This window comes from Macaca fascicularis, chromosome 14, assembly GCF_037993035.2.
Source record: "Macaca fascicularis isolate 582-1 chromosome 14, T2T-MFA8v1.1".
In the NCBI taxonomy this organism is placed as follows: domain Eukaryota; kingdom Metazoa; phylum Chordata; class Mammalia; order Primates; family Cercopithecidae; genus Macaca; species Macaca fascicularis.
In genome coordinates, this window is record NC_088388.1 from 13,989,185 (window position 1) to 14,007,874 (window position 18,690).

The 18,690-nt window shown below is 38.4% G+C and overlaps 2 protein-coding genes across 3 annotated transcripts in view; one reads left to right on the top strand and one right to left on the bottom strand.

The window, feature by feature from the left end:
- Positions 1-3,943, top strand: part of LOC102125256 (membrane-spanning 4-domains subfamily A member 4A-like) — a 36,814-nt gene extending 32,871 nt beyond the window's left edge. For both annotated transcript variants that reach the window (XM_065528136.2, XM_045371924.3), the window contains 2 exons: positions 1,391-1,492; positions 3,584-3,943. In XM_065528136.2, the coding sequence (XP_065384208.1) occupies positions 1,391-1,492; positions 3,584-3,655 (174 nt within the window). In that variant the 3' untranslated portion in view covers positions 3,656-3,943. The remainder of the gene's footprint in view (positions 1-1,390; positions 1,493-3,583) is intronic.
- Positions 1-18,690, bottom strand: part of LOC102122322 (membrane-spanning 4-domains subfamily A member 4A) — a 124,984-nt gene that overhangs the window by 89,639 nt on the left and 16,655 nt on the right. The window lies entirely within an intron of this gene.

An 18,690-nucleotide genomic window follows, 5' to 3' on the forward strand; every position in this document is an offset into this window, starting at 1 on the left:
CCTACAATGTACATTATCTGGCCTTTACGGAAAGCTTGACATCTTCTAGTCTACCCTTCTAGATGGTAAAATCCTTGAAGACAGGGGAATTGTCTGTTTTGTTTGCTGCTCTATATTCTGTGCCTATTACAATATTGGAAACACAGAGGCCACCACAGCTGTTGAAGGCACAAGAAAATAAAAAAGCAATGAATGCAAATAGTCTCAAGGTCTCGTTAAGTCTGCATCACCCATATCCTAAGCTGTTGGTCTATTGGCTCTTCCACAACAGAGGGACTATCCCTAACCGTGGAGAGGAAAAGAGAGAATATTTAAACCAGATAATCCCTGCATCAATGCAGGGTAAAATTATTAGAAATGAGTGTACTGCCCCATGTTCTCCAAATTTTGGCGGTTTTTCTTGGCTGAAGACTAGACCTAAAGCCAGTGCTCTGGGGAGATGGATTAAAGACTAACCTACTTGATGTTCATTGTGGTATTAGCTTCTTATTGTTACTGTAACAAATGACTACAAATCATTAGGCAGAACCACATGAAGTCATTTAGTGTCTCAAAACAATACAGTTTGGTTATCTTATGTTTCTGGAGGTCAGAAGTTCAAAGTGGGTCTCACTAGGCTAAAATCAAAGTGTTGGCAAGGGCGTACTCCTTTCTGAAGGCTTAAGCGACAGTAAGTTTTATTGCCTTTTCTAGCTTCTGTAGGCTGCCTATGTTGCTTGGTTTGTCATCCCATCCTCTACCTTCAAATCAAGCAATGCAGCATCTTCCAAACTCTCTTGAACTCTATTCTGCCTCTTGCTTCCACTTATAAGGATTCTGTCATTACTTTGAACCCACCTGAATAATCCAGAAAAATTCTCTCATTCCAGCTAATAAGCAACCTTAATGTCATCTGCAAATTTAATCCTTTTTGCTGTGCAAAAAGAACAGTGGTCCCCCAGGGAGGTCTGCATTCTAATTCCCAGAAGCGAAGGATTAGGGGGACAAGGATGCAGACCTCCCTGGGGGACCATTACTCTGCTTACAATCACTAAGATATGGAATCATAATATTCTGTCAATGATACGAGTTTCTAGTACTCAACAGGATAAGATGACAATTATCTTTATACTACCTTCCTAACTTTTTAAAACACTTTCATCTTCCATGTCCACAATAGCACTGGGAGGTACTGAACCAGGGAATAAATGTCTGTGATTATTTTATCAGTGAAAAAAGTGAGAAGTTACTTCAGCAGATCAAGAGTTGGTCAAGGGAATGGCTGCCACTGGGAGGCAGGTCTCCTGACTCCCAACCAGTGCTTTTTCTCTGATGACATTGTGGTTCCTGGTAAATGATTCCTCTTGTCATCTCCATTTCTCACATTCTTTTGTTATGAATTTTCTCCTAGGGTATGGATGGCATGGTGCTCCTCTTAAGTGTGCTGGAATTCTGCATTGCTGTGTCCCTCTCTGCCTTTGGATGTAAAGCGATCTGTTGTACCCCTGGTGGGGTGAGTATTGGCCTTCATTTGAAGGTATCTGTATTACTTTCATATTGTTGTATAACCAGTTAAGCAAACTTACAGTCTTAACACAGTACGCATTCATTATATTTCAGTTTCCATGGGTCAAGAGTCTGGGCCCCGCTGATGTGGGTCCTTGGCTCAGAATCTGATGAGTCTGTCATCAGGGAGTTGGCTGGGGCTGTGGCCTTTTCTAAAGCTTCTGATTCTCTTCTATGTGAATGTGGTGGAATTAATTTCCTTTAAATTGAGAACTCATGACAATGTACTTTTTCTTTGAGACCAGCAGGAGAGTCAGAGTCTCTGGTTATGAATAACGCATTGTAAAAACCACACTGGCCCAGAATAGCAGGAATCATCACGAAACTAAGAAAAGTTCTGGTTATTCTTCCACAAACTCAGTGCAACATTGGGTTGGTAGGGCATGATGGAGGACCAGGAAGAGACAGAGATTTAGCCAAGATATGCCCCAAAGCCACTGCTTTTCTGGACTCACACCAGGAGATTAGAGAAACAACATTCCCCAGCTTCTATGCTGAGAGCCATAGAAGTTTTAATCCTCTCATAAAGCATTCACATGAAGAGGTTCGGTCCATCCAGAATAATGAGATTTTTATAAACTGAAGTCAACTAATCAGTACCTACACACGAGACTTGTATCCCATCTTATAAACAGGTTTCATCCACACTTGAGGGGAGGGAATCACAAGGGGTCAGTGAGTATCACCTTAGAACTCTGCCTAGCACAATAGCCAAATAAAAGATCTTTTTCCCCTTCCTTTCTCACTCAAAGGGCATAACATTTGAATCCAGATAAGAAAATATTTCACAATGAAGACGTACCCCAAAGTACTTGGTTTTATTCTATTATCCTATTACAACAACTTTTCTTGGGATACTGAAGGAATGTCATGATCTCAGACTTCTCTATCAGTCTGTGCACACCTGCCCACTCTCTTACCCTGAGACCTGCAACAGATGCTCCTGGCAGTTAAGCCAAAAGAACGTCACATAGAGAGAGGAAAGTGAGGAATGGAAGGAGAGAAGAAATTAAGAAAGAGGCTCTGGGAATAACGGGGTGGGATATCCTCCAAGAATTGGGAGTTCCAGAATGAGGAAATGGATAGTAAAACCCCAACGGCCACTCATTAACTTCATTACCCAAAGTCTGAAAGACAGACAAAACTGTCAGTCAAAGAATAAAGTAACTGTAGTTGGATGAGATTGTTTCTCTGGTGCCTTTCTCCATCATTTTGTGCCTCTCTGTCTTCCTTAGGGATTTCCAGGCCACACCACATCCCACTCCCCGACAGCCCTCCCTCATAGAAGAGAGATGGACTATAGCACATTGACTCTAGTAGTGGAGCTTTGCATCATAAAACCCTAGAAGTCAGAGATTCTCAGCAATTACCAATAATTTTGTAATTTCATCAAGTGAAGTAACTTTCATGTCATAATATTTAAGTCTGTGTTCCCTTTGGCTCTTAGCATAGAAGCTGGGGAATGTTGTTTCTCTAATCTCCTGGTGTGAGTCCAGAAAAGCAGTGGCTTTGGGGCATATCTTGGCTAAATCTCTCTCTTCCTGGTCCTCCACCATGCCCTACCAACCCAATGTTGCACTGAGTTTGTGGAAGAATAACCAGAACTTTTCTTAGTTTCATGATGATTCCTGCTATTCTGGGCCAGTGTGGTTCTTGCAATGCTTTATTCATAACCAGCAAATCACGATTTGGGTATGTTGATGTCATTAGCATGAGCAACCTGGTTTGGAAGAAGAGCCCCATATTTTTCATGACACCTTGGTTTACCCAACATATTGTGCACTGTCATCCACCTGTAAGACTGATTTACTTGCAAGACCAGGGCAGTGGTCATCACAGCTCGGGTCAAGAGCTACCACTGAATGTTGTGTCCTAATCAGGCCTGATCTAAAGAATGACTGAGAAGCCCTACATGATCTTGAGAATCAATCAGAGAAGAAAAGAGTAAACTCTGATGATGATGACTTTATGTGGGCAGGAAAGGGGCACTCTGAGGTTATTTGGGTGACTCGCCTATGGCATTCTGATTGTTTCACAGGTTGTGCTAATTATACCATCAAATTCTCACATGGCAGAAGCAGCACCTCCCACACCACTTAAGACAGTTTGATGTCACCAAAAGATCAACAGAAGAATGCTCCAGAAATCTATGCTGACTGTAACACAAGAACCCCACAAGAGAAAGTACCAGAATCCAACTCCAATACTGATAGACATATTCATATCATTATTATATGTAATCCAGTTACGAACTCTGTGTGTGTGTGTGTGTGTGTGTATATATATATATATATATATTCAAAATTATGTTCTCATTTTCCCCTGGTATTCAACAACTCATTTAACTGGCTCTTTATCGAGAGTACTAGAAGTTAAATTAATAAATAATGCATTTAATGAGGCAACAGTACTTGAAGCGCTTTTCATTCATCATCAGGACTTTATATAAAGGCATTGAACTAGCAAATAAGATTTGGAAGCAGAAAGGCAAAAAGGTATTGCTAAAACGAGACCTCCGTGCAAAACTCATAAGCTCTCCTGTATAACATTCCTCCCACTTACTTGACTTGTTTTCTGCCATATTTGGGGACCAAAGTGCTTTTTCCTTCATGAAGTGGAGATTCATGATCTTCTCCCCTTCCCCTTTTCCTTCTGCTTTCCTTCACCCATAGAAAGTACCTTGGAATAGCATAGTCAGTCCTTGCACATGCACAAGCTATCATTTGAGTAAAACTATACATGGAGTAAAAATCATATTAAGGATCAGATTCAACTTATATTTTCTATTTCTTCTTCTTCCTCTCCTTTCCCCCACCTTCTGCTGGGTAGAATTGTATCTTGATCAAATGTGTATCCTGTGCCATATGTGGAAATGTGCAACATATGGTATTTGTTAAATATTCATTAATTACATTTGCTTTTTTATTTCAGAGCAAAAATAAAATTAGAAGCAATACTTTCATGTGCTACCCCGTTTCTATTCAGATGCAGTATGGTGGAAAGACACTAAATGTTGATGTCGGCAATACTGTATGGTGGTAAATAATGTGGGCTTTCTAATCAGCAACCCTGGGTTTTCGTCTTGCTATCCCATCTTTGTTGTTTACTACCTAGGTAGCTATGAACATGCCACAAAATGTCTCTGTGCTTCACGTTTCTCTTCAGCAAAATAGTAATAATAGTGTCTGGCCCATAGACCTAGGATAATTTCTTGGTATAATAAAGATAGAGCAATTAGTACTCTGGTACATATGGAACCTCAAAAGCTTTAATTAATACATATACCTATATATGTACGTATATACATATTATTTACATTTGTCATTTCATCATTTTATTCAGCATATATTTGCAAGTATCTATAATGAGGCAGACATTGTTTTAAGCATATAAGAAAATAGTGGTGAATAAAAGAGATAATATCCTTCCTCTTGTAGGTTAAACTTTTAACGGGGCGCAGATTAACATACAACAATGAATCAAAACTTTGTATATGCTGTTAGAAGCTAACTGGAAGAATGAATGTGCTGGAGAGTGGCTGTTGGTAGTGGTGGTGAGAGAGATGAATCATTAGAGAGTAACCACGAAAGTTCTTTTTGAGGAAGTGATATTTTTGTTATGATAAGATAAAAAGTATTGAATTTGCGGCCGGGCGCGGTAGCTCAAGCCTGTAATCCCAGCACTTTGGGAGGCCAAGGCGGGTGGATCACGAGGTCAGGAGATCGAGACCATCCCTGGCTAACATGGTGAAACCCCGTCTCTACTAAAAATACAAAAAACTAGCCGGGCGTGGTGGCGGGCGCCTGTAGTCCCAGCTACTCGGAGGCTGAGGCAGGAGAATGGCGTGAACCCAGGAGGCGGAGCTTGCAGTGAGCCGAGATCGCGCCACTGCACCCCAGCCTGGGCGACACAGCGAGACTCCGTCTCAAAAAAAAAAAAAAAAAAAAAAAAAAAAAAAAAAGTATTGAATTTGCATAGGCATTCATATTTTCCAACTCAGTATATAGTATTTCTAGATTTCTCATTCTGCCCTACACTCACATATCTACTGTATCCACGTTTCTCCATGCACGCTTTTCATGGGAATGTGGGGCCCTCCTATCAATGCTAACCTGTCTACTTTCTCCAGCACCAGAGATAGACAATATCTGGAAAAAGTCAGTTACCACATTCTGTCTTCTTGGTTGAGGATTGAAAGGTAATCTAGCAAGAGCCACCAAATAGAACCTTAATACTATGGTTCTATGTCAATACAGATGTTCTATGTCTCTTATGGGACATCAGTGAGAATACATGTAGCCTGCTTTATTAGTGGCATATGTGTGTGTCTATAAAGGAAGTAGCTTTAAAAGAAACTCAAATAAGCAGAAATAGCAATAAATGGAAATGAAATGAATGCTTGATTTCGTGGTTGAGCATCTCTCTGTCACAGGGTTCATATAGTAGCACGATGGCTGCTGACTGCAGCAAACTGAACTCTTCACAGCTTAAAGCCCAACAGGAAAGAGGAAAGAGAGGGAGATCATTTCTTTGACAGTGAAGTGAAAATGATGAGATTAGTTTTGACTGGAAATGTGTCAGTCATTCACACAATTGGTTTTTCCTAGGTCACGAGGCTACCACAGAACTTCACTTCAGCTGAGTTGATGTAATTTGCTCGCAGACGAGAGCAGAACTGAGAAGCGCCAAGTGAACGATCAGACCCTAACAAAATCCTTTGCATTGCCAAGTCAAAGTTGACCTCAGGCTGGGTCAATCCCTGGTGTTTTAAATATATAAAGGCAAGGGAAGAGAATAAACTGCTATAACTGGGCAAAACCCTTCAATGGCTTCCTCTCTAATTCATAATAAAAGCCAGAACTCATACTAAATCCTAGAAGTCCTTACATCACCTGATTCTTTGTTCTCTCTTGGATTTTGTAAACTATCCTAACTATTATCCTGATATATTGCTTTGAGATTATTTTAAGTGGCCTGAGAATGTCTTCTCTTGGTTTCAAATAGTGCATACATAAACTTTTTAAGGTTAACACTTATATCAGCAATCTAAGATTAATGCATTTTTAGTTGTAAAAAGCTAATGCAAATATTTTAAGCAATTCATGCAAGATATTATGATTTCAGCTTGTAGAGAAGGCTGCCTCATGTATTTCATATCATGCAATTTTAAATTTCTTCTTTATTTGGTTATTCTAGGTTCTATCTATAAGTGATTAGGATGTAAAGCAGTAGGAAAATGTCCATGAACACGTTGCCTTCTTTTGCTACATTTACAATAAAAACAGTTATTCTTTTTATTTATTTATTTAATTCTTGAGACAGGGTCTGGCTCTGTCACCCAGGCTGGAAAGTAGGGGTATGATCTTGGCTCAATGCAACCTCCACTTCCTTGGCTTAAGCCATCTTCCCACCTCAGCCTCCTAAGTAGCCACGCCTACAGGCATACACCATCATACCTGGCTTATTTTCATATTGTTTGTAGAGACAAGGTTTCGCCATGTTGCTCAGGATGGTCTCGAACTCCTGAGCTCAGGTAATCCACCCACTTTGGCCTCCCAAGTGCTGGGAGTACAGGTTTGAGCCACGGCACCTGGCCAAAATAATTATTCTTTATATACATGATTAAATTCCCCACAACTTACTAGCTGTGGGTAGCTTATTATTGTGTTGCCTCAGTTTCTTCATCTATAAAAATTATTGTGTTGCCTCAGTTTCTTCATCTATAAAAATTACAATAGTACCTACCTTATAGGCTCTTACAAAGACTACAGGTATTATTAATACTTGTAATCACAGAATGAAGATTGACACTGGTAGGCGATATAAAAAGAGTGCTGAGTGATACTGATAGGTGATATATAAAGAATTATTAACCAATATACAAGCAAATAACAAAGCAAAAATAAAATAATAAAAGAAGCTAAAGATTAAGACAAGTTTTCATTTGAACACATAAGCAGTTATTATACTTTTAAATGTGCAGGAGAAGAAAAAGATAAGCGTGTCCACAGAATTCTGATTTTTACATAGCTGTACTAAGTATAAGAGTAATGTCCACATGGGACACAAAGAAGCTGCACTACCCTGAAAATTGATAATTTTCATTAACTTTAGTGAAGTTTTAGAAGTGGGAATTGATAATACTACTGTTTCAAATCTAATATCAGAACAATCTAAGATTCTCTAAAAATGGAGTCATCTTCCCTCAAACCTGTTTTCCTGTCATTGTGAGTTAGGTAAAATAGATTCCAACCGTAAGACACAGTTTTCCACTGTCAATAGTAATATGCAACCGGGATGAAGTAATGGATCTTTTTCTCTAAGAGAGGAGTATTTAGCTTCTACAGGTGTCATATTGAGAATGACATGGCAGAACAGGCACCTGCAGTCAGGTGGGAAGGACAGTCCTCCTGCAAGTAATCAGCTGTGCACCCTTATGATATAAATCAATTTTGTATTTAGGAAAAACTCAATATGGGTCACTTAGTGGCTTTGATGTACATTTGGAACCTAGGACTGTTTTCGGTTTTGGTAATAGCTCTCAGTTGGCTGTCTGAGAGGATTTTTGGCACAGAAGAAACATAGTGGGGAACAAAAAAAAAAAGACTATAAGCCAATGCAGTGTAACACAGGTGCATGCAATCAGATAATTTCAGAAAGCTACTGCCCAGATTGAATGGCAAGCTCCCATACATTCTATATACAAAAACATCAAAAAGTTATTTACAAATGTGTACTCTGTCATTAATCTTCATTGTAAATACATTCATAGCACCAAAGGATAGGTTTGTTTTGAAAATAAAGCAACAATTTGCCAACAGCACACACCATAAATCTCCTTCAAATCTTCAAGAGATAGGTCCTCACCTACACCAATTCCTTTCCTTTAGATCATCTCAACATGTATTAATAAGACATAGAGGCAATTTGATTCTTTGTCTGCTTAATGATTGCAAGTGGCTGCTCTGCTGAGTTGAAGTTAGGCCAAAAATTGCTTTTGTATTGACTGGTATGTGCATGTCTGGGTGCAAGGGCTCTGGCAATTAGTGATGCAGTTAATCATCGATTTTCCCTGTGAATAATAAGAATAAAAACAAGTTCTAAGGTCTCAAGTATATAAGGTGACATTATTGATAACTTCTAACTATAAGTAGTCCAAGATATTCAGGTAGAGTCAATATACTTGGGACTAAAAATGATTTATTTAACAAGTATTGATCCAGTATTTTTTTTCTTAGACTTACTGAAGAAAAATGAAGAATTCACACTAAGTTAAATTTGTGTATCACATATTTCTGTCCCCTTTCTCCTCTAAAATCTAATTTCTCTTCACTCATGCTATATATCAAATATTAGAAGAAAAGTAATGATAATTAAAGAATATTCAGATGTGATTTTTTTCAGTCAATGATAAGGAAATGGGTAATCAATAATGAGCAATTTGGAAGTGTAGTATAATCAGCATTGCTGCAAAAACTGCTATCTATTGAGAAAACATGCATCCAACTATTAAAGGTAATTTCTATTTATAAAATCAAATTAAACCCACTTGTAAATATAAGAGAAGCCTCAAAGGGCTTCAATCACTGTTATAACAGTTATAATAGGTATTTCTATATTTGAAGTTGTAACATAAAAATACTGAATACTATATGCAAAATCAGGAGCCAATCAACAGTTCTAACAGTCTAACAGTGATGTGTCATTCTTACATCACACAGTAAATTGGATCATAGAGCATGAAACCAGGTGTTCACAGTGTCCACAGTGACCACTAAAAATCTGTAGTTTAACTTAGCTTAAATTAACTGTTTTTAAAATTTGCCATTTGCCACAACTCTTATTTTTCCTGATTCTGAGTCCTGATCCTATAAGCTTGTAATACTCTATGGAAAGGATTTCAAAAGAGATATACTTTTATCTTTAATAAGAACATGAATTAAACCAGGAGAAAGGAAATAAAGAGATGAAGGCCACTGCCGTGGCTACTGAAATACCTGATGCATTTTATCTTAATACTTGATCGGAAATTTCCTGTTTCTTTAGTTTGTATCTTGTTATTAATTTTCATCATTAAAATGTGTAATAGCTTTATAGTAGTAAATATCTATATTATTTTTCTTCATCACTAAAATTGATTTGGCCATTCTAAGTCTTTATTTCATGTAAATGTTAGAATTAGTATGTCAACATATTCAGTCCTAAAAGACTTTCTTGAATTTTGATTAGGAGGGTATTGAATTTATAGGTCTATAAGGGAAGAATTGCCAGCTTAACAGTATTGAGTATTCTAATCCATTAACAGAACATACCTTTTCATTTATTTAGGCCTTCATTAATATGTCTCAGCAAGGTTTTTTTTTCATTTTCTGTTAACCTGAAGAACTTCCTTTGACATTCATTGTATTGAATTTTTCTGGTACTAAATTTTCTCAGATCTTTTTGTCTGTTGTCTGAATACATCATTATTTTACCTTAAATTTTGATTAATATTTTCAAAGGATGTGTATCCTTTGTTGACAGTTTTTGCCTTCAAGTACTCTAATGATGTCTTATGACTGTCTTCTGGCTTACATCATGTCTTATGAGAAGTCTGCATTATTTTTATCTTTGTGATAATGTGTCTTTTTCCCCCTCTGCTGTTAAAATGTTCTCTTTCTTACTCATTTTTAGCAACCTAATTAAGTTATGCTTTGGTGTAGTTTGATTTTTCTTCACACAACTTGTGGTGAGTCAGGCTGTTTGGATCTGTGGGTTTATACTTTTATCAAATTTGAAAATTCCAATGATTTATACAAATATGTTTTAAATTCATGCTCTCTTCCTCTTCTTGGACTCAGATTACGCGTTAGACTACTTCATACCGTCCCACTGATGCTTTATTAATGTTTCCAGACCTTTTTCCTACTCTTTGCTTCAGATTACAGGGATTCTATTTCCACCTTCCAGTTCACTAGCATTTTCTTCTGGAAAACTTAATCTGATGTTACTCATAGGCAGTGATTAATCATTTCATATATTGTAGCTTTTATCTCTAGAAGTTCTATAATTGATTCTTTTTTATATTTTTATACTCTTTGTGTCCATGTATTTCTTGAAATTCTTATGCACATTTATAGTGCATATTCTAAAGCACTTCTCTTTTATTGTAGTCTCTGTAATCTACAGGTCTGCTTTTATTGATTAATTTTTCTCCTGGCTATTTGTTACTGTGATTTTTCTGCTTCTTGGCATGTATAGTAGTTTTGGATTAGGTGCTGGATATTATGATTTTTATTTAAGGGCTCAAATTTTTCTTTTTTCACAAGATATTACACTTTATTTCTTGCAGGAAATTAAACTTAAAGACCAATTTGATTCTTTTGAGACTTTTAAAAAGGCATGATAGGGAGGGTGTATTAGTCCCTTTTCACATTCCTATAAAGAACTACCCGACACTGGGTAGTTTGTTAAAAAAAAAAAAAAAAAAAAAAAAAAGAAGTTTAATTGACTCACAGTTTCACAGGCTCTACAAGAGGCATGGCTGGGAGGCCTCAGGAAACTTACAATCATGGCAGAAGGTGAAGGTGAAGCTAACATGTCTTATGTAGCGGAAGCAGGAGGAGAGAGTGAGGAGGGAAGTGCTACATACTTTCAAACAACCAGATCTTGTGAGAACTCACTATTATGTGAACAGCAAAGGGAGAGTCCATCCCCATGATCCAATCACCTCTCACCAGGTCCCTCCCCCATCATTAGGGATTGCAATTCAACATGAGACTTGAGTGGGGACACAGAGCCAAACAATATCAGAAGGTTTATAGTTGTTATTAATTGGGGGTATGCTTTACTAATAATTGGCTTATTATTAACAGATTAATTATTAAAGCATTAATAATAATTGACTTATTATTAATAACCTTTCTGGAGGTCTCTGTTCTATCCCCCAAGTGTTCATGGAAGTCCCTACATTCTAGCTGATTGGAACTTGAATGTCTCTCAGCATTGTGTGAGCCCTGGTAATCATACAGCTTACAACTACCTGGCTAGTCTTTAACCGTACTTTTAAAATTTCAACCTACAAAGGTACAGCTTAGTATTGGACAACAAATTTAGGATACTTGCAGATTTCTGGAACTCTGTCTATGTAGAACTATCCCTTTTATGGTTCTCTTCTCACTAACTCCAGCTGTCTCAGTGCCCTCAGATTCTGGTTTTTGTCTTCTGAATTCAGCAACATCAGAATAAATCTCTCCCCCTGACCATGGTATGGAAAATTTCTTCATGCAGAAAACCAGAGCAATTATCATATTCACTTTATTTTTTCATTTGTCAACGTTGAAAGTCCTGCACTAACTTTGTCCAATGTCTGGAAAGAGTTGTGCTTATTTTTTTTCCAGTTTTCTTTATGATTTAAAAAATTTTATTGAGACAAGATCCAATTCTGTCATCCAGGTTCTAGTGCAGTGGTGCAATCATAGGTCATTGCAGCCTTGAAATCCTGGGCTCAAGGGATCCTCCCACTTCAGCCTCCCAAAGTGCTGGGACTAGAGGCATGAGCCACTGTGCCCAACCCAGTTTTTTAACTGTACAGAGTGGAAGATTAATTCTGGCTCTATCATAATTGGAAGAGCTGAGCTTCAACTTTAAAAAGATTCTCATGAATATAAATATTAGCATTTTTATTTCTTTCTTTATATTCCAAATTTACTTAAGCATGTCAACATATGTAACTTAATTAAATCAATACTTCTAATTTAAAATATCCAAGCAGAAAATTGAAGTATTGTCATTTTTATATGCTGTTATTTTTAGTCACCTTATTTAAGTTTCTTGAAGTAGCTATTAAAAGGCCCTATCACATTCCAGTTATTTTATATTTAAATTAATTTGTGATATTTTCCAATGTTTTATATAGTAATATCCAGACAGTTTTAATATATGCTCAAAGGTCTTTTCTTCACACAACAAAAAATACAAAAAAATATAATAAGATAAAGTTGTACACTTTCCAGGGAAAATATTTAAATCTTTTAATTAATTAAAATATGTCCCTTGGTTTAAATTTTGAGTTTACTGTATGAAAAACACAGAAAAGATGTATAAAGCAACATCCTTTTGATTGCCTGGTGGATAGAAAAACAAAAAACAACTAAATTTGAGATACAGTTTGAACAAAGCTGACCGTGCTTTTGCCTTCCTGTTTGAATCTCTTCAAGATCGGCGATTTATTTTTTTACTGACTAAGGTTTCTTGGGATTGCTAATGCTCATGTGATTCCCAGGAACTTAATTACTTGTGAATAACTCTGTGAGGCTGATAATACTAGATTAAGAAAACAATTCATCTTCAATAAGTACACTCTTTCTAGCAGAAGAAGCAGTTCAGAAAGTTCCTTGTGGTTTCCGCTCTGGATCTTTTCATCATCAATTTCAGCAAAGGATGATATATTCCCCCAGGTAAAGGTCAAGACAGCTTGTTTTAATCCTTCTCAGACTCTAGGTACAGCTTCACCAGATACAGTGGGTAACTTGCTCCCATCTCTTAAATGGATGTCTTCAGTTCAGCCAGGAGGGGCTGGACATCAAGAGGAGGAAAGTCACAGTCTGGATGGGGCTCAGGAACCACATAGTGCTGTATTAGCTAGCTCTCATCTAGGGTGGTTCTTTTCCCCTTATGCCAGCAGCAAAGTGCTCAACCCTTGCCAATTACTTCCAGTAATTCATTTTTTATCTTAATTTTTTCTTCTACTTAGTATCCCCTCATATTTGGAAAAAAATGAAAACATTTCCATCTTACCTCCAACTCTGAAGCCACAGGCACTGTGCCCCTAACAGGGTCGCCAAAATTACATACATGCATATATATATGTATACACACATATACACGCACACATGTATATATGGAATATATATATAAATTTTTAAGTTATTTGAAAATATATTTAAATACATAAATAGTTTGTATATTACACACAAATATGTTATTTGAAAATACCTTTAAATATTTAAATAACTTGTATATTACATATAAAGGTATGTTTTTAAAAACATTTAAAAACATAAATAACATTTACATTACATACAAATGTATGCTATTTGAAAATATAACTAAATATATATATAACTTGTATATTACCTAACAAATTTATGTATATTCCATATACATATATGCATATACTTTTTTTACTTAAGTTGTAACACTGGCACCATCTGCATGTAAGATAAGATTCCTTCTTTGTTGACAAAGATTATCTTTTCTAGAATTAGGATTAGAAAATTTAGTTATTTAGCACTTGGTCGTATTGTTTCAAAATTTTGAGTTAACTTATTCTGGAACTAGAAATGAACCTGCAAATTCTGCAAATTTTGCTTATAAATGTATCATATGCATATATTTGTTTTAGCCTACCTAGAAAGCAGAAGTTTCATATTTCAGTCACTTTTTATTTTTCTATCTAAAAGATATTTGATTCAAGAAGAAAATCAGTTCAAAGTTTTTGTTTATAAATATGATATATTATCTATTTCCAATTATATTGCCCAAGTCAGAGTCTATTATTTTCCCCAGGCAGATATTTGAAAGGACTCAACAACCACCAAAGAATGTACTCACATGAGGCTTTTATCTAAAGGCAGAAGGTACAATGCAGCGAGAGAGTAGGCAAGCACTGGAGACATTCCACAGTGCACGATCGCCATAGGCCTAACCAGACACATGAACCATGCCAGTTTCTGACTTGAACTGCCCAGATCTATGCAAGAAACTCTCTGTACCCCATTGAATAGAAGTCGAAACAGGTTTTGTCAAACCTATTAGGCTAGTTGCAAGTCGTTAACAAAGAAATTGACCTTGGGATTGGCCAAGAGAGTTTAAATAATTCTAAATGGCACAGTATAAATCCCAATGTTCTTAGCTTGATAAAGAGTCAAAATCCATACATTTAGGCATCTTCAGGGTTGAAGACAGAGCTCTTAAATACATCTGTAGATTAACTCTATAGCAAAATATCTTTATTCAACAAATGTTTATTGAGCATTGACTATATTCCAGGCACTACTGGGAATATAGAGTGAACTAACTCAGCTGTCTGTGACCTGACGGAGCTAACATTCTAGCTTCATTCTACAGTTATCCTTCAGGAGGCAGTTTTAGCACATTCAGTGTGATTCTCAGTTAAAAGCGAAAATAAAAACTTAAATTCCTGACTTAATTTTTTTCTTATAATTAGCCTCTTTTCATCATACTGAAACCTCACTGACCTACAAACTTGAGAGGAAATATACAGATATAATTTAATCCCTGAGTTTTTTGCTTGTATGTTACCCAGCAAAATAACACAATAAAACTGAAGAGAAATCAAACTCATGAAAAAATGTGTGCCATATGATTTCATTAATTAAAAGACCAAAAGCACTGAAACTAATCACAGTTATTAGAAGTTGAGATAGTGGTTACTCTTGGGGTATAGTGACTGGAAGGGAGCAAAAGGCTCTATACCTTCTTAGCATTTGCTATTTCTTAATTTGTAATTGGATGGTAGGAACACACATGTCTTTACTTTTTGATAATTTATTGACCTGTACATTTATGATTTACGCACTTTTTGTGCTCTTTCAACTAAAACATTGGCATTAGATCCCTGTCTCAGGCTCTGTTTTCTAATGAACCCAGACAGAGAGTGCTTGAGCTGATACAGTGCCTGACCTTCCTGGGAAATAAAATGTTGGTTGATTCAAGCAGTCCCAGCTCCCAGAGCCTAAGCTCATGCAATGTCCCATTTCAGAGAACTCTAGAGTCTTAGCCCAGCCAAACAGTCATGCCTCCTGGCACCTCAGCTAATGCAGTGCCCTGCCTTCTGAAGAAATAGAATATTGGTCAAGTCAAGCAGTCATGCCTGCAAGGGCCTGAGGTGACATGGTGCCTCACCTCCTGGGGAATCAAAGCCTTTACCGAGCTGTGCCACCCTACACTAAAGACTAAATATCTAGAACTCTCTGCCTCCCTGGAATGAGACTAGCCACCTGGAATCTGAGCTGCTGAGGTATGATGTCTCTTAGGGAATGGAACATCGCTGCACTACTCCCTGCCTCCCAGGGCCCAAGCCACAGTTGCCTCTCACCATCCTTGCATCTTTGCTGCCACTGCACTTCCCTTCTCAGAGCCTGAGCTGCTGCCATGTTTCATCAACCCAGGATCCAGAGTCATAATTAAATGGTGCCCTTGAAGTCTTGAGTTGGCACTGTGCCTTGTTGACTTCAGGACCTGATTGCAGATGCACCTGGTTCCCCAGGGCCTAAGCCTCTCAACCACCTACTTTTTCTCCAGAACTATAGTGATACTTCACTCCACCCTACAGAGTCAGAGTCACAGCTCCATCCCTGCCTCTTGGGCCTGAGCTGCTGGGGTACCTCAGAGTCACAGACTCTAGCTTTGTGGGTAATCTACATTCACCATGACCTGGAGAGTAAAACAGTGCACCAAGACTTAGGTGGAAGTTGTTTCATAGACTGTGGGTCCAGAACCTTGGCACTACAGCTACCCCAAGAGGCTGTACCTTGTATTTCAACACTGTTGTGGCTGCCTGTGGGCTGTGTTAGATCAAATATCAAAAGGGATTCCCTCAGCTAAGATTCTCTAGTGTGGGGAAAATGATTAAAAGAGGAAACCAAAAGCCCTATCACTGAGGACCCAAATAACCAATGCTGTCACGATAGCTGCCACAAACTCCTAACATCCAACTGTACTCTCAAAGGAAAGTTTGAGGACAAGAAGAGACAAATCCGGCAGATCCGCATTTACTCATCTTTCTGACATATCCTGGATGGTCCCCCAAATGAAGCAGGATATTTCTCTGATCCCCTTATGGGTGGGAACTGGAGTGCATGGGTGCCAGCAAAGGCAAACTCCACTCACTTGCTGCTCCAACCCTCATGGGAGAGGGTGTGCAGGTGACCAGGTGCAGGAGTCAGGGCAAGCACTTTTGGGTGACCCCAAGAGTGAACTTCATACCAGCTGTGCAGCAGCATCTAGGAGAGGGTATCCACGACCCTTGAAGCCCTAGAGGCAATGTTACAGTGCTTTTTAGCTTTGTCATCTGCAGACAGCTTATATGTTAACAGCTCAGTGGAGGGTCAGTGTGACAGCCTTTTGCACCTACACTCATGGCACCTGAGTTCTTGTCCAGTGTCCGGGAAGAATGAGGTTGCATGAAGGAATCAAAGATGGCAAATGTGGGAAATTGCATTGCCTGTGAAAGTGGCTCTCAGTGGGAAGGGGAGCTGCAAAGGGGATGGAGTGGGATGTTAATCTTCCCCTGGAGTCCAGCCATTCCCGAACTGGACTGCTCTTCAAAGCTATGCCGTCAAGCTGTTCCTTTGAACTCAAGCCTCTTCTCTCCAATGTTCGACTGTAGTCTCCAATGTCCTGCTTCTCCTCAGTCTGCTGGCTGAACCTGAGGTCTTTATGGGCACAGGATGGAGGGCTTGTGGGCCATGGGTGGTTTTGGAAAAGGCAACATTCAAGCAGGAAAACAGGAATATAATGTTCTCACTTTGGGCTGCAGTATTGGACTTTTTGGCTTGAGAATGGGGCCCTCTCCCGGGACTTGCTCTCTTCTGCCCAGAATTTCCCTGCCTCCTGTCCCTATCAGTGCTACCCAACACAATATAAGGATTTGACACAATCGTTATTCAGAGAAGTATAAAATAAAATGCTAAAATTCATGTGGAATCACAAAACACCCTGAATAGCCAAAGCAATTCTGAGAAAGAAGAACAAAGTTGAAGGCATTATGCTTCTTGATTTAAAAGTATATTATAAAGTTATAGTAATCAAAAGAGTATGACACCAGCATAAAAGCAGACATATACACCAATGGGTCAGAATAGATAGCCAAGAAATAAACCCAAACATAGATGGTTTCTATGGTTTGAATATTTGTGTCCCCTCCAAAATGCATGTTGAAATTTAATCTCAAATGCAGTAGTATTAAGAGTTTGGGCCTTCAGGAGGCAATTAGGTCATGATGACTCCTCCCTCATGAATGAAATTAAGGTCCTTATAAAAGAGGCCTCACGAAACATTTGGACTATTTTGCCCTTCCATTCCTTCCACCATATGAGGACACAGAGTTTGTCCTCTCGGGAAGATGCAGCCACAAGGTGCCATCTTGGAAGCAAGCATGGTGACCCTAACCAGACACTCGACCTGCAGCACCTTGATCATAGACTTCTCAGTTCCAAAACTATAAGAAGTAATTTGCTATTTTTTATAAATTACCCAGTTTGAGGCAGTAAATACCATTGTGTTGAGATGTCAGATGAAAATGAGAAATATTATATTATAAAGTGGAGGGAAGGCCATCCTTGTACCAAGAGGCAGAGAACTTAGCTGAATTGTGTCCATGTCCTAGAGTTTTGTGGAAAGCAGAACTTAAGAGCACTGAACTAGGATATTTGGTGAAATAAGTGTGCAAGTAAAGTGTTTAGGGAGATGACTGCTTATAGTAAAGTGTGAGAAGAGAGAAATAAATTAATCAAAAAAATTATACTCAAAAGAGAAGCGAAATGTAAAGATTTAGAAAATTATCTCCCTGGGGCTGGGCACGGTGGCTCACCCCTGTAATCCCAGCACTTTGGTAGGCTGAGGTGGGCGGATCACAAGGTCAGGAAATTGAGACCAACCTGGCTAACATGGTGAAATCCCATCTCTACTAAAAACACAAAAAATTAACCAAGGATGGTGGTGGGCACCTGTAGTCCCAGTTACTCGGGAGGCTGAGGCAGGAGAATGGCGTGAACCCAGGAGACGGAGCTTGCAGTGAGCCAAGATCGCACCACTGCACTCCAGCCTGGGCAACAGAGCAAGACTCTGTCTCAAAAAAAAAAAAAAAAAAATTATCAGCCTGGCCAAGTAGAGATAAAAAGCTGTCCAGGGGAGAAAATTGACGGTGTGGCCAAGCTTATCACTTTAAGTGATTTTAAATAAGAAATCAGTATGGGTAGGTGGAAGCCAGATGCTACTCACCAGGACATTCCACCAGTGGAGGAATGACCCCACTGGTATTTGGGAGATCTTTGAGGCTTCCACTCCCAGAACAGGCACAGAGCAACTCCAAGACACATAATTGCCAGATTCACCAAAGTTGAAATGAAGGAAAAAATC